We start from the raw sequence: 27150 nt of genomic DNA on the forward strand, positions 1-27150 counted from the left end.
TCATCTCCCACGGAGCACCGCCTTCCCCGCAGAGGCAGAACTGGGATGCGCCGGCTCATCGGCCCGTTCTGTCTTGACTTGCTCCAGCCCACAGGCTTTAAAAGTCCACTTTGAGGGGACGGGTGGCATGACAGGGTGGATTTAGGCAGCCCGGAGTCTGAGTGTCGAGCAGAGCTCTATCTCTGTGCTTTCTGTGCGACCTTGCTTGGATGGGTCCCTCCCTTTTCTGGGCCTCAGGGTCTGCATCTTCACGAGGTGGGGTGGATTATTGCTCTCCGTAGGCCTTTAATGACTCCGACTGTGTGTCTAAGTTGGGTGAATCTTCCTCAATTGGGGATAAAAGAAAGGACTTGTCTATGTTTGTTGATTTCGTTTTAGTGATAACCACACTGTAGAGTGACTAGAGACTTTTTCTTAAGATAGCTTCCAAGAGAAATCTATTTCTCTCTTCTTTTGAAGACTGACAGATAGTTTCTGAGCATTATGGGGGCCACTTTTGCAAAGGTATCATTTCTCCACTTCCAGAAAATGGGTCTCGCAGACCTCATTTAATGTTTTACAGGAGTTGCACTACAAATCCTGAAATCGCCAATTTTGTTTCTTCATTGGTTGTTGCCAACATGTTGCTATAAAAAACTAACCTGACTTTTGTTCACAGCTAATTGGTAGTTCAGCAGAGAAATTTACGAAGGGAGAGGAGAGGAAGCAGGCAGACTAGAAATGGATGGCAGCTTCCCGGAGCAGCATTCCCTGCATCCTCATTGTTCTTGGCTCTGCTAGCGTTTCTGACCCTTTCTTTTCTCTGCCTGCATGAACAAAAACCTTAATCTCTCCAAAGCCTAGAGCATTAGAATGGGATCCATTTCCTGGTAGGAAACTAGTTTTGTCCTATAAAACATTTCACAAAGCCATTTTTTGATCAAGTCCCATCCTAGCAGATGCCATTTTTTTAATAACCTCCCTTGACACGTAAGGCTAACATTTTGGTCAAATAGCGAGCTATGGTTTATGTGAATAAGGCTTGCCACAAAAGTCACTTTGATTTTGATAAAGTTCATTGCTTTTCTTTGTCTAAGATGTTTTATTTCAAAAACTCATTGAATCACAAAGCTGCAAAGACCATTAAAGTTTAAACAGTCTAATTTATACATGGCATAGATGGGGAAACACATCCCAAGAAGGGATTCCTCTGTAATTATAGAATAGGTTAGAGACAGGCAGGTCTCCTGGTTTCCAGGCCAGTGTTTTTTCCAGTCTATTCTGCTGCATCTCTGAAAGCTGGGCATCGCTCCAGGTGACCCTGAGGTTTGCTAACCTAAGGAGCCTTTGTCCCAGCACATACCTTTGATTGGTCTTACCCAGAGCCATTTCTTTTCTGTGCTGTAGAGTTGGCCTTGTACTCAAGTGCACGTCAGAAAATATTTTCTTCTCTAAGGAACAACAGCTCATCAGAACTGAAAGCCTGTGCCATTAAAACATATTAAATATGCCCATCAGTTTCATACTGCTTTGTGTTCAGACCAGTCCTGATCAGTTTGAAGGGGACAGAAGAGGCAAAGCCTCACCCCGTCCCCATGGAGACGTACCGTGAAGCGCTTGAATCAGGTGAAGGCTCTCGGTAGGTTAGAAATTAGGCTAGAAATTAGGCTAGAAATTAGGCTAGAGGGGATAGAACTTAGCCCCGGAGCAGTTAGAGTGTTTCCTGGGTTTGGGACTGGGGCCTCAAAGATGAGCGGGCTTAAAAAAACATAAGAGAAGGCATTCATTCCTGCCAGGGGAAAGGCCTGAGGAGAGACACCGGCTGGGCTGGGGGCAGCGGGGCAGCGCGGTGGGTGGAGAAGGCAAAGGGAGTAACAGTTACTGAATGTGTGCTGCCCCCGACATCGGATTCGTGTTATGTCGTATAATCCTCAGAACAGCTCTGTGAAGTCAGTGGTGTTCTGCCTCTTCTCCACCTGATGCTCAGAGAGGTCAAGTGGCTAGCCCAAGATTCCCAGCTAGTAGGTAACAGGGTCAGGATTCCCCGCTGGGGCTGGAGCCTCCAGTGCCCATCTTTGTGACCACACACTGAAAGTAGAAGGCAGGGAAGGAGTTTGGCAGCTCCATTGTGATGGCTATAGCAGGGAAATAAAGCCTAGGAGGTTGAATGGAAAGAGGATTCTAGAGGGCCTCTAAAGCTGACTGAGGAGATTGGACTGATGTGATAGTAAACAGGGAGCCATTCAAGATTCCAGAGTGTTCACACAGAAACACAGAGTTGAAAGACTGGAAGTCAGCTAGTCAAAGAAGGAGAGCCGTGTTTGAGGGAAACTTATCTGGCAGCGGTTAGAGGGTGGGTTGGAGGGAGCAGGGACTGGAGGCAGAAAGGCCAGCCCATGGCTTCTTCTGGTTTCCCCATTTGCAGTAGTGCCCTGCGGTGGGGGCCAGCAAGGGAAGCGTCTGGGCCAGCACAGGAAAGCTCGAAAAGAAACCCACTAGAATATCGGTGCGATAGATAGCCTATATTTCCACCACATCGTCAGCACCGTGACACTGGCAGCAGGAGGAAGGCCTGGGGAACATGGGCTCCACGGTCATACAGATTTGGGTTGAATCTTGATCCCAAAATGTACTGCTGGTATGTATTAAGAAAGGTAATTTTGTCCTTTGGAATCTCGATTCATGTCTGTAAAGTGGGAATAATAACTTCTAACCTATTTCCATCTCCTAAGGTCATTATGAGGATTAAACAAATTGAGGGTACAATCCAGGTACTTGAAAAAGATTAGTGTCCCCCTTATCTAGTAGAACATTGGCTAAAATGACGGCCATCTCTCTTTTAAGAATAGTAAATTAAAGGATTATAGGAAAGCAAGGCCCAGGGTAGAAAAGAAGAGAGATCTTTAAAAGACGGAAGCAGACTTCCAAAGGTTTTCTGATTCTGAATTTAATCTAATTCAGATTCCTTCTTTTTCCCCTACGTCAGGAAGCTGTGAGGGTAGCTTCAGAGTGCCATCAAGGGAGGCGACTTGGGGCCAGCAAGGAGCAGCAGGAAACTTGTCCCCAGCATGCCTGATCGGGCACCCAGACTGCCCACCTGCAGTTCAGACTGCGGAGGAAAGGCCAGACTTGACCTTGGCTCCGTGTTGCCCAGCTGGCCCCAGGCAGCACATCTCCCTTCCAGGGTGCAGGGTGGCTTATCTTCCCGAGCCCTATGAGCAGATTCGCAGTTCTGAGGTTTGCAGCACAGGAAGGCCGGGTGGATCTGGTTTCTGATAGCAGGCCTGCAGAGAGCTGAGTGATCTTGTGAGCAGAAGGAAGCAAAGGCAGACGAGGCCGGGAGGATTGTTACTCACCAGCATTCACGGGTGGGCTGTGTTGCTGGGTTGTTTTTGTTTTTGTTTCTGTTTGTTAATGATTGGAAGACATCGGTAACTGGTAAAGGAAGAAGTGTTGCTGAGTGACCTGTCTTCCCGTCTGTGTACCCACCTTCTTTTCCAAGCCAGTCTTCAGTAGGAAGATCTTGAGTCGTCTTTGAACAACGATTCTTGCCAGTCTGCCATCAGTTCGGGTGCGTGTGCAGCTCTCTCCCGAGAGGTCTCCTGACCGCATGATGGCGATGACCTACAGGTCTTGCTGCAGACAAGGACTTTCGGCAGAGCCCTCTCATTACCCTTAGGGAGTTTAGCTCATTAGTAGCCGCCTCCCCTCCTTCCCCACAGAGGCCGTTTCCACCCTCCACAGACTCGTTAGAAACACAACATAAACGGCAATGTCAAAGTCAAAACTCAGTTTTTTTAATGATAATATCAGCAAATGGTGCTTGAGTTGTTAAAAGAGCCAGAAAGAGAAACAATTTGAATACCTGTAGTTCATTGCTAGCTCATTCTGAGTCCTTTACATTTACCGACTCTGTCCTAAAACTTTCTGAGTGCTTCCCTTTTAGGGAACATTAGACTATGTTCGTTATGTGTGCCATCAGACTCAGACTGAGGATACCGTGCTTCTGTCTGATTTGTGAAAACCGTATATGTTCTGAGCCAGAAGGAACTCAGAGATGAAATACCCCTTTCCCAATTCGGTTCACGGGAAACTGAAGCAGAGGTGGGAAGGGACTTGCACAAACGCTCTGATTGATGGCGGAGCCTGGCAGCTGCATGCCCCGCTCCAGCCAGCGGTGGTTTTCAGATTTAGCTGTATGTGGAATTACTTGGGGAACTTTCAATGATCCTGGTCCCTAGGCGCCACCCAGAGTTATAAATCCCAATCCCTGGGAAGGGGACCCAGGCACAGGCGATTTTTACAGCCCCAGGGGACCCCCATGTGTGCTACTGTGGAGAAGCGCCGTGCCAGGATGCGTGTCCCAGCTTGCTCACGGGAAAGGCAGAGAGGTCTTTCTGAAGCGTAACGGAGAGAAGTTAAACGTATGTGTTCCTGAGATTTGGTGAAGCTCCGAGCAGCCTTGTTATGAGTACAGCCTAGAATCCCAGCCCTACAACTTAAGATTCAAGTGCCTTTTGGCAACTGGCTTCACCTCTCTCAACCCAGTTTTTCCATCTGAGATGAAAATAGTGTCTCAATACCTTCCTTCCAGGGTTGCCATGAAGATTTGGGATAAGGCCTGGTGCATTACAGGTGTTTAGTAAATAAGCATTATTTCCTTACATGAAGTTAAGGCAGTATTTATGGAGTGAGTCCCTTGTAGTCGTGCAGCAATGTCTTTTAAAGGACAAGAGAAGTTTCCAACTGCCAGTCTGTCCGACGACACAGGTGCTTGTGTTCTTATCCCTTTCAGGTCCATCTGGGAAGCGGGATTTGGGTTGACGAGGAGAAGTGGCACCAGCTACAAGTCACCCAAGGAGATTCCAAGTACACAAAGAACTTGGCAGTCATGATTTGGGGAACAGATGTTCTGAAGAACAGAAGTGTCACAGGAGTTGCCACAAAAAAAAAGAAAGATGCGGTCCCTAAGCCACCCCTCTCGCCTCACAAACTAAGCATTGTCAGAGGTAGGTCACTGTGGTACAAACGCAACGACTGATGTGCCGTCCTGTACTCTGTCAGGAAGGTACCAGACACAGTTCAGGTCAGCAAACACTGGAGCCTCTCCGTGCCAGGCCCCAGCTGGGCGCGGGACCTAAGAGCAGGTATGGACCTTATCCCAGAGGAGCTCACATTTAACAGGGAGATGAAATGTGGACGCCAGTACAGTTCAGGTCGCAAGCGTGAGAGAGGGAGTTCTCAGGAGGGGAGCAGACCCCGAGCTGGGACATCGAGGAAGGGTTGATTCCTGGGGAAGAGGGTCAGTGCATTGGGCCTCAGAAGCAGTGCTCCTGACCGCTAGTCTCTAAGTGTCCAGCTGCCATGTTTCAATGAAGAAAGTAACCTCCATGCACATGTACATTTTGAGCAGGGCCCATGCCAGGTTCTAGGGCAGACAACAAATACGTCGGATAATTTCAGGTACCGATGAAGGTGGTGAAGCATCATCGCATGTTATGGCAGGACAAAGAGGGCCGCGTTCGGCGTGGTGTTTGGAGCAGGCCTGCTGGGGATGCTGGGGACTGAAGGCAGAGGAGGCAGCCCTTGGAGGTCTGAGGGGTGGTACAACAGGTGCTGAGGCCAGCACGCTCAAGGGGTGAGGAAGCTCCAGACAGCCACAGGGTCACAAGTGAGGGGAGAGTGGGGTCAGAGAGGTGGGCGAGAGCGGGTCTCGAGGGCCGCGAAGGCCACACGAAACAGTTTAAGTCTACTGGACTCACAGGAGAAGGGCAGTGGGGTCTGCAGATCGTGAGTGACCAGATGGGAGATCAGTCAGGACACTCATGCCTTGGTCTCGGGTCAGACGATGGTGCCATGGACTAAGGCTATAGCAGTGGGAGTGGTGGGACACGGCCAGAGTTAGGGTATGTTTTAGAGGTCAAGAAAGCAGGACTCAGTGAGGTTCAGTGCTCAGGCTGAGGTCGAAGCCGTAAGGTTCAGGCCCATGCCGCCCTGACTCTGGTGTGGGGCTTATTCTGTTCTAGCTCAGCTGCCCTCCTTGCCCGGCTGACTCATGACCCATTGAGTCAGGCAGCCACTTATTTTCAGACAGGCAGGTAACCTTTAATCTGCCTGCTGTCTGAAATGGTGGGTCCTGAGTTGGGATGTCTCCTTGAGAAAGAGGCCTTCCTAGGGACACAGTCCTGCCCTGCTGGCTAGGTGACCGACCTCTGATTCCATTATACTTGTTGGAAGGTGTCTCAGCAGGTCCCAGATGCCTTCCAGTGACTGGCTGGCCCACCATTGTCATGTTGTGGTCTAAAATCATCTGCCGTGTGCCTGCCTCAGGCACAAGTCTGACCTTCTCTGATTCATCTCCACGTCCTCATTGCCTGGCATAGGGCCTGACACACAGTAGGAGCTCAATAAATGAAGTTTGAACAAGTGAATCACTGAGAGCGGCAAGCTGATCCCCTGACTGACCCTTGGTGTGATTTCTTGTCAGTCGCTTCCCCTCCATGTCTGAGTTTCCTCAGCTGAAAACTTCCCTCTTCAGGCAACTGAAAGGGTAGGATTGTAGCTTGGACATAGTTATGTTCCAACTATGAAAGAAGTCACCATTCTTTGTTGACGACTGTGCTGCCTGCGTGGAGCCGACGTGACCCCATGATGACCACATCGCCGAAGTTCACAGTCTCTCAGTGCTCCCCAGCCTGTAGCCTCTCTCCCGTCCACTCCCGGTGCAGGGCGATGACAGGTCGAAATAGGAACCAGGTATCGAAAGCCTGGATTCGAGCCGCAGCTCTGCTTTGGTTTAGCTTTGAGCTTACCCTGGGTCATACATACTATGTTCACCTGTGTTTCCCAAGCCTAGTGCGGCGCCAGTACCAAGCAGATGCTTGGTGTCTCCATCTGTAAAGCCAGGATCGCTGTCCTTGTCCTGGCTACCCAGTGGCCCACAGAGACATTTTGACTGTTCCTTAAACCCCATTCAGATGATGTCCTGTGCCGCTAACCTGGCCCCCAGTGCCACAGAACCGTCTACAGCACCGCTCAGCTGTGTGCCGTGGGGCCATCCCAGACTCAGGTCTTCAGCCCCACCTGCCAACCCCTCCCCCCGCCCCAGGTTTTCCTCACTGATTCACTCCTCCATTTCCCAAGCCCTTTTTAAACCTTCTCTGCTTTTCCTAGTATGATAGTCCACACCTCCGTCTTTCTCAGAAGATGGCCTTGCCTCTTCCTTCATAGAGAAAAGGAACTCCCACAGCTCTGAACTGCAGACTTCATTATAGGCTTAACCGTACCCTCCATTCTTCTGCCTCATGGCCCAAAAGAGGAGTTTCCTTCTCTTATTGGGGGCTGGCCATTCTCTCCACCTGGATCCCAGCCCACCTGCCTTCCTAAGTACCTCGTTCCGCCAGTTATGCTCCCGTGCTCCCGCCTCCTACCCAGCATCATTTAAATAGACTTTGACCCCTCACTTATGAGAACAAATAAAACACTCCCTAGAGGCCATGCCTACCACCTGGCTGCTGCCATGTCCTTCTTTCCCTTTCCACATCCAGCTTTCTTGAAAGGGTTGTCTGCACTCACTGCCTGTGTTCACTTGTAATGCCCCTGCTGTCTGGTGTCCACTCGCAGCCTTCGACTTCGTCTGTTCTTGCCTCGTTTCCCACAGACTTGCTCCTCTCCGAGTCCACTCCCCGTGCTTCACCGCCTCCCCAGACTGTCTGACACAACCACTCCTCCCTTTCTGAGAAACCATCCTGCATGTTCTGTTGCCTCCCACCTCCCTGGCTTCTCATCCCTTTGTGGGCTCCTCTTCGGCTGTCCTGGCCTCTGTCCCCACAGCGTCCTCTCTCTCGCTCCGCAGAGCTTCCCCCAGCTGATCTCACTTCCCCCTGTGCGCCCGGCGCTCTGTGCACCCACGGCCCAGGCTGAAATCCACACTCCTTGTCCTGGCTCATGGCTGGTGACCTGGCCTCTGGGGACCCCTCTGCCCTCCCATTTCCCACTGTCTCTACCCACAGGGGCCTCTTTCCTCTTCTTCGCGTCTGCCCCGCACACCGTGCCTCCTGCTGGCCATCCAGGAAGGCCTTCCCCAGCAGCCCAGGCTGCGGGAGCCTTTCTGTCGCTCTCCGGCACGTCAGCAGCCCCTACAGAACGTCTCTGCTTGGCGTTGCTTGTCTGCTCCTTACTGGGTACTTAATTACCTCTCCCCCACACCCATTAGAATGTAAGCTTGGTGAGCGTCCTGTCCAGGGCAGGGAGCGAGTGCTCCGTAAACAGCCGCTGACTCCGCGAACGGCGCTCCCGAATCTCGCTCCGGCTCGGTGGTCCGCGCTGCTGAGGTCCCGAGCCGTGAGTTCGGGGCCCGCTGGCCGTCTCCTCTCAGACGCCCGCGTGATGTGGCACAGCTGCACCCCTCCCTGCCCGCTCCTTTCTCCTCACCCCACGGCCTTGTGCCCCTCCGTCTCCCCTGTCTTGGGGAAGGGCACCGCCGGCCAGGGGCCCAGAGATGCGTCACGCTTGCCTCCTCCGCGTGCCTCGTTCTGTCTGTTCTTCCCCCGGATACGTCTTAAACCACCCACTGCTCTCCGTGCCCCACTGCACCTTTCGTAGTCAGGCCATCATTTCCCCCCTACACGACTCCAGCAGCTTCCAGACTCCTCTCCCCATTATGTAACCAGAGTGATCTTTCAGAAACCACACATGATCCTGTCACCACCACCCCGTCACAGCCAGTCCATGGCGCCCATTATTAAAAGGTAAGCTTCTTAACGTATCACGAAAGTACCTTTAGAACCTGGCCCCTGGCCAGCGCTCCAGCTTTATTTCTCAGCGGTCTGCCCCCAGAGTTCTTGCCCTCATGAACCATTGTACTCCCTGAGCAAGCCTCGTTCCCTCGTTAGGGAATTTGTAAACGCCATCCCTGGTGCCTGGACCACAGGTCATACTAGCCGCCCTGTGCCCGTGCCGCTTTGCCTGCCTAGCTGCTTCTAACCACCCAGACCTGCCTAGGAGAACCTCCCCTCAGGAAGCCTTTCTGACCTCTCATGGTGGGTGGACACTTGGGTTGTGTGTCCCAGAGCCCTTCGTGCCCACCTCTATTCTCGTTTTACTGTATCTTTGCCTCCCAGGGGCGTGCTCTAGCCACAACCCCTTAGAGCCCAGAAATGCTTCCCATGCGCGTGAATGGAAAGGAAGAATGACTTGTCCAAGGCCACACAACTGGTTAGATCAGAGCCAGGCAGAACTAGGCTTTCAGACTTTCTTGTCTCCAGAGGTTTCTTGTCTTGCCAGCATTGGTTCTTTCGTTTCTACCACCAGGCAGGTTTCAAGTCTGTCCCCTAGCCCACCATACACTCACCATTTTTAGCCTAATTCTTTGAGCTCCTCCAGATCGCATTGGACTGGTCCTTCCCATGCAAGCTCTTTGTGGATTGAGACTGCTTGTGTTAATTTGATTTTTACCACATTTAGTCTCGTTTGCCGTATAAAAATGACAATCCTTGATGCTCATGAGGATTTTCTCATCTCTTTGATTTTAAAGTCATTCCTTACGGGACGGCAGGGGGATGGGTGAGCGCTGACACTGTTTTAGAACGCGGGAAACAGGAGGGCTATAGGAGAGTCTTGCTTTAATGATAAGCTCCAGAATGACAGTTAAACCTTATTAAGGTCAAATGACCTTTTGCAGAGTGTCTGAGTTTTCTAAATGAGCCGCAGCATTGAGATCTGGTTAATTTTTATAACTTTTTTAATAGGACACATTAGCGCTGTTATAAACCTTGTTAATTAAGCAATAATCTCAAATGCTTCCTCGCAGAGGGAGACATTCCCGGCAAGTGCAGGTGATTAATATCTAGAGTCTAACAAAGCCTTTTAATCAACCTGAGGGGCCGTGCAGTGCTCTTGCCCCCAGGACACAAGAACAGTTGGGATTCCAGGGAGGACTCTTGTAAACCTTTCTCCATTCACCCCTTTCTCTTCCTGCCTCTTCTGTGACCCCTGTCAGGGCTCCAAGGGCCATTGCATCCACCCTCTTTCTCCATCCCTTTCTCTCTCCTCAGCCTCTTTCCCAACCTACTGCCTTCCAGACGGCTAAAGATTTAGGCACTGGAAGAATCTCCTTGGATTATGAGGTTTGCCATCCTACTTTCACAGATGGTAAACCTGAGACCCAGAGGGCTTCCCACTTAGAGGTTGCACAGCACTTAGGGCAAGAGCCAGATCCGAACCCCTGAACTTCGAAATGGTTCTCAGCACAGGTTGCCTCCCTCACTTGATTCAGTGTGAGTCTCTGCCTCCTCCTGGCCCAGGGCTGGAGATGGAATGTCCAGGCATTCCTGTCTGCGGGGGAGACACTGGTCACAGTTTTATGAGACCACAGTCAGTGCTTTGAGAGAGAGAGAGCTGGCGGGAGCACAGAGGCTGTCAGCACAGTGGGGTCTCCCAGTTCAGTCTGAGACGTCCCAGGGAGGCTGAATCTGGAAGAATGAGTAAGGTTTTAGACAGCTGAAGGTTGGAGCCAGGGACAAGATGATCGAAGACACTGATCTGTGGGAGGGAATTACAGGTGGACCCAGCAGAAGGCAGGACTGGAGAGAAATGGGGCTCCTACCTTCTTGTCTCAGTCCCTGTGGAAAGGCCAAGACAAGATAAAGTGGAGATTAGCGGGCTTGAGAGTGGTCAGGGAACAGTGGAGGTCAACCGAAAGCTTTCAAAGTCTTCTCTGTGCAAACCCCTTCTCAGTGGGGGGGGGGAGGGTGCCCCGGACACAGAACGCCTATGGCACATGCCCTGCAGCGTGGACGGCACCAGGAAGCAGGCTGACCGCACGCCCAGGAAGGGCTCGGCATTGGGGGCAGCAGCAGCGGACTCTGCCTATATTCACCTCCTTCCTCTGCCTTCTCTCTTGCCAGTGGAGGGATGAGCACGTCGTAGGCCCTGCAGTCCCTTGGAGTGCTGACATTCTGCATCTCCAATAGGACTACCTACTGTGGGCTGGCCTGGTAGACAAGATTTTGTTTACCCTCCATAGCAATTCCTTAAGAGTGGGTCATCTTTCCTGTCTTATAGGTCAGGAAGCACAGGTTCAAAGAAGTTAAAATTCTTGCCCATGATCATGTACCCCAGTGGTACATTCCCCATGCACACCTCTAGTCCCCTCAAGTCCCCCGGGTTTCCCTGGAAAAATATTCACTCATTCACTTAACATATATTCGTTTAACCTTGCCCCTCCGCAAGCTCTCTGCTAGGCCCTGGCAACAAACAGTTGTAGCTACATAAAATACTCGTAACAACCCCACAGAGGTTCCTTATGGTTTGAAGAAAGCTTGCAAAATGTTTATCTCGCATGCTTCACGCAGCCTTAAAAAGGAGAACCTGTGGTTTGTTGTCCTTGGTTATGAGGTGAGGAATCTGGGGCAATGATTTGCCTCAGGCCCCCAGGCTAGGAAGCGGGCTGAGGTCAGGCTCCTTGTGAGACCTTGTCTGGGGCTCGCTGTTGGCCTCATCACATTGCAAATGTCAGACTCCGTAAGAGTGGCCGTCCTCAGCCTCATTAGTAATCACCACAATGAGATGCCACTTCACACCCACCAGGCTGTCAAAACCTTAATATCCTGACACTGTCAAGTGCTTTTGAAGATACGGGCAACCAGGACTTGCGTGCTCTCCTGGTAGGAGCGCCAATCAGCCCTCGGGAAGCGGTTCCCCAGGCCTCACCTAGTGAGGTCGGGTATGCACACAGCCTAGCCTTCGGCAGTTCACGGAGGCCGCCGGAGAATTTCTTGCACATGCTCTCACGAGACGCACGCCGGGGGTGTTGTCCGTGTGTTGGTCGTTGCAGAACACTGGAAACAACCCAAGTATCCATTGACAGCAAAATGGCTCAGCCAATGTGGGAATAGCCCTTTCAAGAGAGTGGTACCCGTCAGCGGAAGTGAGCGAGCGGCAGCTGCACACTTCGCTCGGCTAAATCACGAAACCGTATGTTGAGTGAAAAACGGAAAGTCAGAACGATATATAGAAGGTGTGGATGCCCTTGTGAAACAGTTGAAAAACAGGGAAGAGTAAACAATAGGCTATTTAAGAATGTATACATATGTGATAAGATGAAAAGAAAAACTTCAGCAGAGGGCTTCCCTCTGGTGACGGTGGGTTGGGGAGGGGCATCCAGGGGCTTCGAAAGGACCGATAATATCTTACTAAGCTGGGTAGTGGGCACATGGGTGTTGTTATCGTTATTTTCAAAGTGTAAACTTATGGTTTATATCTATTTTTTCCTAAGTACACTTGTGATGAAAATTTAAAAATACAGCCATGCCAGACACGAGAATTGGTATTTGGGAGGTATGTCAGGAGGCACGTTTTCTTTTTGCCCCCTTAAAAGACTGTACTCCAATCCACCATTAATCCTCGGCCATCTTGTTTTTTTCCCGTCTAGAGTGTTTGTATGACAGAATAGCACAAGAAACTGTGGATGAAACTGAAATTGCACAGAGACTCTCCAAAGTCAACAAGTACATCTGTGAAAAAATCATGGATATCAATAAATCCTGTAAAAATGAAGAACGAAGGGAAGCAAAATACAATTTGCAATAAACTTTGGATTTTTCATAAAGCCTTATCGTTTTCCTTGCGTGGCTTGTGATTTGCGGGCGACGGTGCTGTCCAGATCAGACCCCACCGCGCATGGTGGGATGTGGGCAGGGAGCCAGCAGGTTTCCAGGGTCATCGGCTTGCCCTGAACTCGGACTCCCCATTCCAAAGAAGTCAGACGGATTTGCTGAGACTCAGGCAGCAACCTGGCGCCAGCGTCATTCTGGGGACGGGGAAAGCGCTGTCTTTTCAGAGGGGGATAAAGTGTCTCTGAGCTGCCTATCACTTGACTGAGAACTTGAACTAATATTTTTACCATTCAAGGACTTCTATCTCTGTTCCTCTATTTTGTTCTATAATAAAGCTTCATTAATTCTTTGATGTAGACAATCATTATCCTCATTTATTTAAGGATATCAAGTGTGCAGTGGAGGTGACCAGTGTCCTTTGAGGGACAGAACATTCAGGCTGAAAGCAAGGAAATTCATAAGGGGTGTGGTTGCTGTCTGCAGATCTGAAGGGCTGTCTCGAAACCAAATTACTTTCTCTTACTTCAAAGGACAGATCTAGGACCAGACACCTTTCTCACTCAAGATGATCTGAGATCCAGCTTCCTTGATAAATTGAATCCATCTCTGTAAAAGGGTGTAGGGGGCGGTAATGTGAGATGTGGTCCAACGTTACCCTCAGGAAGTAGGGGGCAACGTCACCTCGTGTCAGTTCGTTTATCCTTTTATATCTCAGATGATCTTTCAAGTTACATAATTTTTATCTCATTCAGCAACTGCTTCGCTAAGGTGCCTGGCGCACAATCTGGCACACCACAGTCGGTCTTCCTGTTGATTTGCACTTTCTGTAATGCCTGTGAAGTCAGCATGGTGTATTGGAAATGGCAGGGGTTTGGGGCTGAGCGCCTGGGTTCCAAGCCTGGCTCCCCTGCTTGCTTTGGGCTTAACCTAACCTCTTGAGTTTCCGTTTTCTGTTCCGTAAAAAGGAGATGATATCTACCTTGAAGAGTTGCTATAAGAATTCTTTACCTATATATAAAGTGTTCAATAAATGTTGCCAATTGTTATTTTCTTCATTTCTGGTTATTGGCTTTTAGGCATTGTTGGAAAACTTTGGCCTCTGGTTTCTCTAATGCTTTTATCCACGAGACCATTGAAGGTCTGTAAGCAAAAGGTCAGGGTCACTGGGATAAGTAGGGGAGGTGGCTGCCTCTTTGAGGAACTTTATTTTAGTAAATAAAAGAATCCTTTGTAAGGTGAAATACTGTATGCTTGATAATAGGGTGTGTAGATGTGAATTTCCTTTTATGGCATTCCCCCAACTTTCCACAAACCAGCAATGCGATCTTGGGCTGACTGCTTAACTTCTCAGAATCCTTATCAGTATAATGAGGAAAATAATGTCTACCTCACAGGCTGTTTGAATAATTAAATAATAAAAACAGATAACATATGTCAGGACTTTTCTAAGTGTTTAACACAGTTTAGCTCGTTCCATGAGTAAAGTTCGTGACACTTGGTAGCAGTGTTCGATAAATTTATGCTATTAAAATGGGTTCATTTCAATGGCGTGGGCATGAATAGTGCGGAGTGTATAAGAGACTAGGGAAAAGTGTGCGTTCCTCTCGAGCTCATCCCCTTTTCTCCCTAACCATGGTGAAGACGCAGACACCCAGAAGCTGTGTGCGTTTCCCTTCAAAAACTATTACCATATGGTACCCGCTTTATAGGTGCTTTTAGGTTAGTGGGGGAAATATATTTTAAAACGCTGTGAGAGATGTGAGAGTGCTTTGTGAAATGTACATTGCCTGTAGTAGGGAAGGAACAGGGTGTGAAAAATTCTGGGGTCTGTGTTCAAATCCTGACTTTTCTTCTGGCAAGGTCCTTTGGCCTCTCTGGGGCTCATTTCTTTTAAAGTGGAGATAGTGGGGTTGCCTGGGTGGCTCGGTTGTTAGGCGTCTGCCTTCGGCTCAGGGCATGATCCCAGGGTCCCGGGATCGAGCCCCGCATCGGGCTCCCTGCTCAGCGGGGAGCCTGCTTCTCCCTCTCCCACTCCCCCTGCTTGTGTTCCCTCTCTCGCTGCCTCTCTCTCTCAAATAAATAAATAAGATCTTTTAAATAAATAAATAAGTAAACAAATAAAACTGAAGTGGAGAGAATGCTCCCTGACTCAGGGTTGTTGTGGGGAGCATTGCAGGTAATATCTGGGAAAAGGACTCTGGAAATCTCAAAGAGCCACACAGATGTTAGTAACTTTTAGCTTGTAAGGCAGAGTAAAGTCAAAAGGGGATGTGACAAGGAAGGACACAGAGCCAATTCTGATGGGAAGTCGGGAGAGCTTCATACCCTAGTTAACTGAGTGGCTTTGAGCCTCTTGTGTGCCTAGTGCCCTGTTACTGTGACACGGGGCAAGGCCGTCCTTCGTATACCTGCACAAATGAAGAAATGGGCTCAGAAGAGGTTAAATAATGTGTCGGTCAAGGTCTCAGATTTGTCAGCAGTGGAGCCGGGTCAGAATCCAGGTCTGTGCAAAACCCGCCCTCTTACCTCTTCCCTGAAAGCTGCGTGGACGTTAAAGGCCTTGGCTGAGACTCTAGGATTGTCATTTCAAGGTATATTTAGAGAGACCCAACCTCAGTAATCGGGGGAAATCAGTCTCATTAATCAAGCCATTTGAAGGAACTATAGTACCATTTAAAAGGTTTCACAGTTTTATGACCTTCAAATACATACACAAAACTCAGATTCATTGTGTGTAGTAAAGAGTTTCCAAACGTGTCCAGTGTTAAGAGTTTGCTGAGGCTTAAAATACAAACTTCTGGGCCATGGCTTTGTGAGCTTGAGTCAGTAGGTTTGAGATGGGCTGGGAACGTGTATTTGAACACAAGCGCCTGTCTTGAATAGTATCAGTCCAGTAGAAGTCATTAGAAGACCTGCTTTAATGAAGGACCAAGAGTGTTTCCTACATAAAAAGACATGCTCCTTCTCAAGTGCCCGAGGATACCTGGAACAGAACACATTTCCTTTTAAATGGCTGAGGCTCCGCCCCAAAGCTTGCTCACTCATCTTTCCTCATCACCCAGTGCCGTTCAGTTGGACACAACGCAGAAAGTGACTTTCCGTTTAGGCCTGAGCGAGCATCCCCTCGCTTTCATACTTAGGTTCTTTCTTTCAATCCGTGGGACAGGCCAGGGAGTCGTGGAGGAAGGACAGTCAGGACAGAGTTGGCAGAGCCTGGATGGATGGGGTTTGGGCACTGTCTTCAGAAGTCCTGGCAACAGGTTTCTCGGTTACCAGATGAACCTGAAAGATGTGGCTTGTTTTTATTTTCTGGCAGAGGAACGTGTGTGAGTGACCGTTCTGTGCTCATGGACTTCTTGGATGCATTTCAAATTATGACTTGCTTTTGTAGTTATAAACAAATAAAAGCCACTGCACAGAAATTTTTGGAAAAATAGGGGAAAACATTCCAAAATGGGCTACTGCAAGCATGGCGATGTGTCATGTAGTCTCTTCTTCAAGGCCTGAGTATGTATTTTGCATCCCTGTGATCATAGCATATGATCAGGTTTGCATCCTTCCCTTTCCATTTATCATGTTTCCCTGCTGCTCCGTGAAACGTAGCCATCCTTTCCAACACCCACCAAGTGGACGGACGTCAAGCTGTAGTGGAGTAAGCCATCTGCTGGGCTGTGGGGCTAAGGCGGAGGGCTGCCAGCTCCTGAACGGCTCTGCTGCACACGGGCCCAGCGAGGGAGGTAGCGGGAGCCTGAGTCTGGAGGTCACCGCATTCAAGTTCAGTTCTCAACTCTCACCCTGACTGCCTCACCTGACCTGAGTTAAGTCCTCCTTCTGAACACCAGCTGCTTCATTTGCAAAATGGAGGAACTAACGTCCCATTGTGGGGTTGTTAGAAAGACTGAGAATGTAATGAAAGCGCCAGGCCAGAGTGGATAAAGGGCCGCAGGGTGAGAGCTGACATTCCTCTCCTCTTCTCTCCCCACACCCATTCAAGTTCTCCCCTGGGTCCCCCGGCCCAGTCTCCAACCTGCTCTGAACCCTTACACGGTGGCCTTGGCTTTCACACCTGCGTTCGGCCCTCCGGACTGCTTATGCTTATCCCATAGCACTCGGTGCTCATGGGCTCTCCCCACCACACCAAGCCGACTCCTCCCCGCCTTCCGGCTCCCCTGCCAGCCTCAGCCCCAGCCCCACCACCCAGCTGCCCATTTGCCCTTCCTTGTCTTTTAGGTTGTTTATACACAAAACTCAGGGGAAGATTTTTGTGTGCATAGTTTTTTTCCCTTTATATTTTCTATCATTTTCTTAAGGTTGTTTTACCTGAGTCAAAAGGAATGACATTTTTTTTAACATTCTTGATACATATAATGAGTGTGACCATGTTTTAAATTATTTTGCCAACTTACTAGGTGAAAACCAGTACCTCATTATATTTTCTTTGATTATTTCTGAGATTGCACATTTCCCCAGAGTTTGGTTTCTTGTTTTCAGAAAATAAAGGCTTAACCTGTAAGCATTTCCAGCAGAATCCATTTCATTTTCTGTGTTTAGTTTTCTCTGGACAAATGTGTTTACCTAATTTTTACTTTTATATCTGCAAGTAGACATGTCAACAGATACTTTCATCACTACTTTCGAAGGGATTGATCAGTTTGTGCCAAACGGCTTCGTTAGGCTCGTGGAACTTCCGGGTCAAAAGCGAACTTGGAGGTCCTCTACCCAGATCACCCATCCACTATAAGCAAATGCCTTTCTAGACCGTGCTTGAATACCTCCAGGGATGGGAGAGTCATCTTCCTACCCAAGAGTCCATCCAGTTATTACTGTCACTGAGACGTTCTTCTGTTGAGCTAAAAATCTATTTCCCTGAGGCTTCTAAGGTCATTGAGATTCTCTCCTCTGAAGTGACACAGAACGCCTCTCCTCACAGCCCTTTGCTGAGTTGAAGGGGGCAATCATGTCTCTTCACCAACTAATAAGTAGTTCAAATTCCGCTTTACCATTTTCACATGAGGGAGGCTACACGGGAAAGAGTGGGGCTTCTGGACTTAGCCCTGTGTTCGAATTCTGCCCACCACTTCCTAGCACGTGACCTTGAGCAAGTGCTGAACCTCTCTTAGCTTCAGCTATCTCCTCTGTAAAATGGGAGCCTAATAGCTACCTGCCAGGGTGTTTCGAGGGCTACAGAACATCATGGGAGTAAAGCAGCAAGGCATCCAGCATCTCTCAGTTAATCCTAAGACTTCAGACCATCCTGGCTACTCTTCTATGGTCGTGTCCCTAAAAGATAGGGTTCAAGGCTGGACGGGTGCTTTAGGAAGGGTCCGAGGGGCACACACTAGAGCAGGCTGTCTCCTCTGCCGCTGGCATGTGTCAAGGGGCCTAACCCTGTACCAGCCTGTCCTGCGGTAGCGCTGTCTCCCGTGGAGTGTACGGCCGCCAGCCTTTCCTCTGCTCGCTCCTTCTCACTAACACAGTACTCGTCCCTGTAGTCCCCAGTGTTACAAGAGGAGCATAGGTCTTGGAGCAGAGAAACTGACACAAAATTCAGATTCCGACTTCAGTCTTTGTTAGATTAGAGGACATTGGTCAAGTTTATAATGTCCCCCACCTTGTCCTTTATGCAGTTGTTGTGGGGGTCATACTGGCCTACCACGATGCCATCCCGGTTCCAGGCTTTAGTAGGGTCCTTCTTTTTGTTCCCTTTTTCCTTCCCCTTTTCCTTTCAGCAGCTCTTATTCACACACACCCCCATTCAAGTGTGTGTTCTTTTTTTTTTTCAAGATTTTTTTTTTTTTTAAAGATTTTGTTGATTTATTTGACAGAGAGACAGCCAGCGAGAGAGGGAACACAAGCAGGGGGAGTGGGAGAGGAAGAAGCAGGCTCATAGCGGAGGAGCCTGATGTGGGGCTCGATCCCATAACGCCGGGATCATGCCCTGAGCCGAAGGCAGCCGCCCAACAACTGCGCTACCCAGGCGCCCCTTTTTTTTCAAGATTTTATTTATTTATTTGAAAGAGAGAGAGTACGAGCAGGGGGAGGGGCAGAGGGACAAGCAGACTCCCCACTGAGCAGAGAGCCCGACACGGGGCTTGATCCCAGGACCCTGAGATCATGACCTGAGCCGAAGGCAGAAGCTTAACCGACTGAGCCACCCAGGTGCCCTTCAAATGTGTGCTCTTAGATATATTTCTTAAATGAAATACAGGATTTTGCATTTATCCCTCTTCCATTTCATCTTATTGATTTCAGCCCAACATTCCAGCTGGTTGAGATCTTCTTTTCCATTTGTGTTTAAAATACAAAACAGAATTTGAGGAAAGCCAAAGCCAAAAAAGAAAATCCAGCCATAATCCCAAGAACCGAGCCCAACTGCACGTCACCCCTGGGAGGCCCTCCTGTCTGTCCATGGGCAGCACCTCTTTGTTCCCGGTGGTTGGCCAGTCTCCCGTGACCCTGCCTTGCTTGTCCATCATCATGTGGCCGATATTTTGCCCCTCTGCTGCCCGATTTGCACAGCTGTCATTTTAATGCCCTTCCCGGTATTGGTTTGTGATTACCTTCTTATCTCTCGTGTGCATTTTGTTGTCTCTAGTGTCTTGCTATTAGAGATAATGCTGCCATGATCGTTTATGGTTGTTTGTTTCTTAAATTCCCGGGACTGAGCTAATTGGGTTAAAGGGCAAGAACATTTTATAGTCCCTTCCGTGTGTTGTTGTATTGCTTCCCAAAAGGTTCAGCCATGTCTCAAGCAGGGTAGACATGCATGTGTTTTTGGAATTTTTAAAGATGCAGGATGAATTAACTCTCTATGTAAATGTACTTTTTAAACTCCTTTCTAGGCAAATTGTCTGCGCATGCATTTGGGTATGTGAGATCCTTGTGGAATTTGATTCTATGATATGCCCTTTCTCCCAGTTTTACAGTGTATACATATGATCTTCTGTGTCCTAACCAAATTATCAATAATAATGCTTAGTTCAGTGAAAAGCAAAGAGCCATGTGGTCCTCCACTAAAGATCCTCTTCTCATCACCAATTAGCCTTTTCTGAGCTGGGTTATTCTAGTAGCTACAACTCCATCTAGTGAGATCATGCAATGGCTCTGAGATGTGGCATTTGAGTTTCCACCTGAAGGATGACAATGACTGTCAGTTGACCATATGTGTGTCAGTCCATCCCTCCCCCCTTTCATTTTACATGTGCTGAATGTCTAGGCTGTGCCCAGCACTCTGACAGGCACTGCTGGTCAGGTCCAAGCAGGGAGTCACACCTCCAGTGTGGCTCCGAACCCTGTGTTCTTTCCACTGCTCCAGAACACACTCTTTCAGCCCCATCTGATCTGACACCTGAGGATGTGGGCATTTACTGTTTCATTAGGTAAAGGGGAGAGAGAGTCCGTATTCTAGCCTCACCATCTGTATCCAGAAGTTTCTCCTATCAGTAATGATGGAATTCATTCAGGCATTCAACAAGTATTTATTGGGTGCCCACTATGTGTCAGTCACTGGTCTAAATGCACAAAGGGCTTAAACTCTAGCAGACGTGGAACGAGGAAGATAAACAGTAAACATAATAAATTAGAAAATGGCAGAAGGTAGTGAATGCCCTGAGAAAAAGAAAAGCAGTGCAGAGTCAGGGAGACCGTGTGCGGCGGGGAGAAGGCTGGCTTATCTGTGGGGGTGCCGGGGGAGGCTCGTTGAGATGGTGAGGTCTGAGCAGAGGGCCCAAGGCGCTGAGCTGGTCAGCACGGGGTAGGCAGCCCTGCAGGACCCTTGCCATGGGAGCTGGAGGGATCCCAGTGGTGGGAAGTGAGGGACATTAAGTATGTCCTGTCTGCCCAGAGCCTCAGTTTTACTCTCAGATGAGAGGAAGGGAGTGGAGGAGAGGAGGAAGGGTGAATTTTTAACTTGAAGACACTGTTTATAGCAACCAGCAGGATCCTAGCAGAGAAGAAGCATTTTCATGAAGAAAATGAAACAGGAGACTTCATAAAAGATGGGCATTTGAAAGAGGTGGTGGTGAAGCGCTGCTCCCGCCGGCACCGTCCCTCCGGTCCCTCCGGGAGGCCAGGGGTGGGGGCAGCGGGGCTGGGAGCCAGGCGGTCCCGGGTTTGAATCCACGGCCCCTCTCCTGCTCCATGAGTCCCATGGGTTCCTGAGCTTCTGTTTCCACAGCAGAAACACGACAACAGTGGTTCTCACTCTGTAGTGTTGTTGGGAGGACAACATGAGGAAGCACGCTAGCCAGCTCCTGACGCAAAAGCGGGCCCCGGAGGCGCTCGGCTGCCGGCACCTGGACGGCGTGTGGGAGCCAAGGGATCCTTGCCCTGATGCGTCCTGTCCTCAGATGGGGTGGTATCGACGCCGGGCATGCTGACGGCTCGGAGCCCTGGCAAGCGCGCTCTCTCTGCCTCTCTTCACCCGTGTAGTACAGCCCCGAAAACTCGGCCTCTGAGGATTCGCTCTAAGGATTCGGTGAAATCCCCAGTGAAAGTGTGTGAGCAAGACCCTGGCCCTGAATGGGTCCTGGCTAAATCCGCGTCCTTTTGCTGGCGTAGCACTTCGGGTCCCTGGCGCGGCGTGCACCTGTCGTCGCGGTCACAGTCACAGCCCCCACCTTTGCACAGTAAAACTTAGAGAACCAGCTTTATCTAATGAGGGATTGTCTGTATGCTGTAGACCATCAGCCTGTGTCTCAGCCCAGGGGTTTCTAAAAAGATAGCAAAATGGTCACGCCCAGCCTGGGGGGCCTGGGTCCAGGAGCCTAGGTGCTCGTTGGATGAATGAATGCGTGAATGAATGAATGGCTTTATTATTATTACATTGGCTAATAATATAAAAGACAGATATTACTGCTTGTGAGTCCTCATAGCAGTTCTCTGATGTGTCTCTATTTTGAGGGTAAGGAACCAGGCTATAAAGAAGGGTAATTTGAATTTCCTGAGTTACATAGTTAATGGATGGAACTTAAACCCAAGTCTCCCGAGGCAAGATCCAATGCTCTCTCCTCTCTACCAGTGGTTCTAAAACTTCAGCCTGCTTCAGAATTTCCCACAGGGCTTGTTGAAACCCAGAGCACAGGTCCCGCCCCAGAGTTCCCATTCATCAGGTCTTGGTGCGAATTGACGTTTCCATCCAGTCTCAGGGTGATGCCGGAGCTGCTGGTCTAGGGACCACACTTGGAGAATCACTGATCTCAACAAAGGTACTTTTCCATATTGTAATTATGTTAAGTGGCATGTAATTACATCTTGGTGTTTTCATACCAATGTGCTACAACCAGGAGAAGCTGTGGTTAGAGAGCAAGAAGGATGGACAGAGGGCCTGGGCCTCGCAGCCGACTCTGCAGCCAAGTGCTTAGTCTCACTACTTTGAGACTCACTTTGTCATGTGGAAAATGGGATTTTCCATCTGCCTTCCAGGGGTGATGGTAGATTGGATGACGAGGCGGTAGATTGGAAGAGGGACTATTTCAAGGAATCAGTAGGGCAAAGCCTCCCTGTTTCAGTCATCTGCTGTGTCCATTTCCAGGTGTCAGGGACATGAAATAAAACAAAAAGGAGCCAGACCCCCACATCCTCTGCACCAACACCCTCCCGCCCCAAACAATAACCAGAATTACTGACAAGTACCTATATTTGAGTTGTGGATTTTCTCTCTCTGTTCTTGTATCTGAATAATTCACAAATTCTATCATAATTACATCCACCATCCACTTCAGCATCTTGGTTTCTATTTTGTTCGCTGATGGAGTCTGAGCACCTGGCACATAGTACACACTCATGAAAAAATTATTGAATAAATAAATGCAAAAGTCAAAGACTCAGTAGGAGGCTGTGGCCCCAATCCAGATCTGAACTAAAGCAAGGACCCCAAAGTTGGAGGAGGAGGAATGGAGCAGAGACAAACCCTGGAGTCATTGCGACTCAATCCCAGTGCGGGAAGGACAGGCCTGTCCCTTAGCTCCTGCCTAGGGGCAGGCCACGGGTGTTCCTGAAGAGGCCAGTAGTGTTATGGGAAGAAGGAGGTAATAAATGTCCGGGGCCTGGGCCACTCCCACACAGAGTCTTCTGTGGGAAGAATCTGGACAAGGGATCCTCCTTGCCCCCTGGAATGGGCCCCTGAAATTTATCCAGAAACTTTTAGTGAGCCCAGATTGCCAGCAATCACCCTGGTCACCCCTGAACTCACGGTAGCAGCTGTCAGAGAAGCGATACAGGAACAAATGCCAGGCTAGCTTTCTCTGCAGCACTGTCCTTGGTCCCCTGCCATTAATTCCTCGGCAGTTCTCACTCACGGCCATCTGCAGCCCTGTCCAGAGCTCAGCAGACATGGGATTTTCATGCCGAGAAAATTCCGGGGGCTTTAGGGTCTGAGCTGCAGACCCAGCCAGAGGGGCTGTGGGGATTTGTTCATACTATGCCTGCCCCGACCCTACCCTTACGTACACCTTTCCCTGGTTTTGGAGCACAGTGACCCCACCGAAACGGTTTTCTGAGACCAGTCATGTGTCAGCTCTGTTTTAAATTGCCTTGTGCCTCTGCTCGTCTGTCAGCCTGGACTGTCAGTCATGGTGCCTCCATCTTTCTTGCTGGACTGTGAGCACTCACAGGGGCCACCATGTGTTCCTCCCTGAGTCCCTGAGCCCAGCACAGGGCCGGGCACAGATGAAATCCCGGCCTCTGATGACCAAAGGCTATGCCAAACCAGCAGTTCCCTCCGCCGGGAGGTTTAAGGCTTTGGGGAATCAGTAAAGCCCTTCAAGAGAATGTCCTGAGACCTCCCTGGCCGTGTTCCCCCAGGATAGGGCACTGCCAAGTCAAGAAAGAAGGAACGGATCTGGCAGTGGTGAAGTGTGAGGAGTCTGACCTCACACTGCCTGGGGCTGAGGCAGGCTCCCCTGCGCCCTCCCCCCCAATCCACGTGACCTGGAGTGAGTTCGGTAACTGGTCTGGGCCTTAGTTTCCTCCTCGTAAAATAGAGGTCTCAGGCTCCCGTGAGCACTCAGTGCATGTCTATAAAGCTTAGAGCTGCCCCGGACACACAGTGCTATGTAAATGTTCGCGGTCATTGTGAGCAGGGGGCAGGAGGTGGGAGAGGATAGACGTTTCAAGGAGGGGAGGTGAAGTTGGTATTGAGAGAGGAGGCAGGAGAGGGGTGTAAGGGTGAGACCGTGGAGGGCCTTGGCCCCAGGCTGAGGTGCTGGCCCCTGGCCCCAGGCTGAGGTGCTGGTCCCTGAAGACCACAGACAGCTGCTGAAAAATCAGGCCAGCATCGGTGCGGTGGGCGGCCTGGGGAGAGACAGGAGGCCAGGAGGTTTTTGGAATAACCCAGGTGAGCGATGTTGAGGAGCAGATGCCCACTGTCCCTCCTCCCTGACTGTTGGCACGCCACGTGGGAACCGGGCTGCGAGCACCATTGTGCAGTGGTCCAGGTGGTACGGGCCCAGGCACCTGTGTCCAGAGCAGCCCCTCCTTCACACACCCCCGTGCTCTGGGCCGCTCATGTCAGGCCCTCCTGGTCGGGACTCTGCCCCTGCAGAGGCAACAGCCCCCAAAGGGGAGATGAACCGTGTCCAGGGAGGGGGCCGACTGCAGGCCTGGGTTTGACTGTGTCAGGTCTCCCTGAGCACCCGCTCCCCGACGCCGTGGAAACAGCATCAGTGTGAGGCCAGCGCAGGTTTGAAGCTTCCCTCCACCACTGTTGAGTAACATGACCTTGGACAAGCGACTGAACATTCTGGGTCCTCAGATTTATTAGCTACGTGGAAAGAATACCATCAGCACTGTGTCAGGGCTGTTGTGCGAAGTCTGGGCACACGGCGCTCACTAACGGGCTGCCCGGCCCTCGGCCCCACGAAGCAGGCAGCAGGGATGGCGCGCTCCGCCTGCTTCTGGGAGCCTTCGTTTCCCCTGTTCATTTTTTTCTCGAATAAATTTGACATGTAGCATCGTGGGAGTTTAAGGGGTACAGTGTGTTACTTTGAAGCGTTTATACGCGATATCCGGGTGTAGCAGTATTTATCACGTGTCCGATAGTATTGTCGATATTCATTCCACTGCGCATTAGATCACCGCGGCTTCTTCACTGCTCATTACAAGCCCGTTTCCTCGGTTACAGCGCCCGGGACCTGCAGTCCGGTTACAGTGCCCGTGACCTGCAGTCCTCCTGCTCCCCCTGCCCCTCCTCCCGTGAGGGAGCAGATTTCAGCCTGTGACATATTCTTTCCCCAAACGGTGCAAAGCCCTTGGCCCTGGATATGAAAAATGAGAGCCACTCACTACTGAGAAGCTATCATTGTGGGTAGAAGGAGGGAGGCCGTAGTTCCTCTTTCCAATGGCTCTTTAAATTATTTTCATTTTGCTGACTTGGCACTTTTCTGAGAAGGAGCTTTGGGAGGTGGTTATAGGCCATTTAAGCAGAAAGCCTCATTGGCTCCAATCTCTTGGGGAAGGGAGAGATTTAACCCTTCGTAGCCCAGCCTGGTGCTGCCTTCCTCAGGACCCAGGGGGGTAGGTGGGGCTTTGTAGGGTGGGGCTGCCCTTCAGGGAGCCTGGTCCAAGACTGAGTGCCCCACACACCTGGAGATTTCCAGTGTTGCCCGTTAAAGGCACAGAGGGAATAGAGACTATGGCCAGATTTGAAGGTGGGTTGGGCTCTCCTAGGTTTTAAACTATTATTATAAGTTGGCTTCTTTTCTTTTCTTTTTTTTTTTTTTTTGTCTTTAAGATTGATCTTTTGGGTTTTTTTGGGGGGTTGGTCACTTTTTTTAATTTAAATTTTACTTAGTTAAGATACAGTGCAATATTGGTTTCTGGAGTAGAATTCAGTGATTCATCACTTACATACGACACCCAGTGCTCACCATAACAAGTGCCCTCCTTAATACCCATCACCCACTTAACCCATCCCCCACCCACTTCGCTCCATCAACCCTCAGCTTGTTCTCTAAGAGTCCCTATGGTTTGTTTCCCTCTCTCCTTTTTTCTCTTTTCCCCACATCCTGTATGTCCCTCTGTTTTCTTTCTTAAAGTCCACATGAGTGAGATCATATGGTATTTGTCTTTCTCGGACTGGCTTATTTCACTTAGCCTTATATTCTCTAGCTCAGTCCACATCATTGCAAATGACAAATTTCATTCTTTTTGATAGCTGAGTAATATTCTTTTGTATACATATACCACATCTTTATCCATTCATCTAAGACTGAGCTTTTGATCCGGACTTCCTTACTCAGTGTGAGAAGGGCAGCCAACAAGAGCACGTGATGCCTCCCCCACCCCTCTCCCCTGCCCAGGGCCAGGAGATCTTTCCAGTAGCTTTGCTGAGCTCCTCCTGTAGGTCAGGATCCACACTGAAGACATTACGCATTGAGATCATCACAACAAGAGTATTTCAGAATTGGCGTTACTGTCTTTATTTCTCCTGATGAGGACACCGCAGCCCAGAGAGGTTAGCTTTTTTGCACACTGTCACAGATCTGATAAGTGAAAGCTTCAGGATTGAAATCCAGGTCTTTCCGAGACCAAGCCCACTGTTGTTTCATCAGGGCCTCAGTGCCTTCTAGTAATCACACTGACTGCTAGTGGGCTGGGTGCCAGACCTGCCCTCTAGGACAGAGTTAGAGGAGGGCTCGTCTCCCCCTGGTTGGGGTTGGGGTATAGCCGTGTCGTAAGTTTCCCCTCCCTGCAGCAGCAGGGATGGTGGAAAGATGGAGGCAAACGTCCCACAGCAGGATAACTGTACATGTGCATACGTGAGCACTGACTTTCTTCCTAGAGCGAAATATCATACAGCCAGCAACCAACTAGAGATGCGTGTATCCGCATAACTAAATCCCCAAAGCATGATGTGGAGTCAGAAAAGCAGGCAGTGGAAGGAAACAGAGTTTGAGTCGACGTAGGTGAATCCATCCAACATGCAAGCCGCCAGCACAGGCCGCTAAGGGACGCAGAGCCACGCAGTCGGAGTGTGAGGACGCGGGAGGGAGAGAGGCATGGCCTCTGGGGTCATCCCACTCCGGGGTGGGATGGGCAGGGGTACAAAAGAGGTGTCTGCAACGTTGTCACTATTTCACACAAAAAGACAAAAGGGGGATCTGAAGAGAAAGAGCAGAAAGCAGAGGGGTTCCGATATAGCATGCCTGGGGGGGCCCGGGGGGGGGGGGGTCTGCGACACACACCTCCCCTTCTGTGTGCCTGAAGAGCAGACCTGGGCCTGGGGATCCAGGGCCTAGGGGCCAGTGTGAACCCCGCCCTCACAGGCTCGTGGCAGGATGAAGCGAGGGATCAGTGGAGAAAGCATTTTTTAAACTGTAAAACGTTGTAGGGATGTAAATGGTGCCGCACGCGCCTGTGCTCTGTTCTGGTCTGTCTGCCTGGCTAGCTGGCGAATTCCTCGAGGCAAAGACAATTTTGAATTCATCTCTTGACCCTTCCAAGCTCAGGAACTATTGCTGGCTCTGGGCCAGGAGCCCGGATCGCAAGCTCTGCCATCAGTCCCTCCCGCCGCCTCTGCTCCCCAGGACTGTTTGCATTGAGGGGTAACAGCCTG

At 50.0% G+C, this 27150-nt stretch overlaps 1 protein-coding gene across 2 annotated transcripts in view; it reads left to right on the plus strand.

The window, feature by feature from the left end:
* Positions 1 to 12589, plus strand: part of BEND5 (BEN domain containing 5) — a 47102-nt gene extending 34513 nt beyond the window's left edge. For both annotated transcript variants that reach the window (XM_026498137.4, XM_026498141.4), the window contains 2 exons: positions 4775 to 4988; positions 12413 to 12589. In XM_026498137.4, the coding sequence (XP_026353922.1) occupies positions 4775 to 4988; positions 12413 to 12570 (372 nt within the window). In that variant the 3' untranslated portion in view covers positions 12571 to 12589. The remainder of the gene's footprint in view (positions 1 to 4774; positions 4989 to 12412) is intronic.
* The last annotated feature ends 14561 nt before the right edge of the window (positions 12590 to 27150 follow it).

This window comes from Ursus arctos, unplaced genomic scaffold (assembly GCF_023065955.2).
Source record: "Ursus arctos isolate Adak ecotype North America unplaced genomic scaffold, UrsArc2.0 scaffold_12, whole genome shotgun sequence".
NCBI classification, from domain to species: domain Eukaryota; kingdom Metazoa; phylum Chordata; class Mammalia; order Carnivora; family Ursidae; genus Ursus; species Ursus arctos.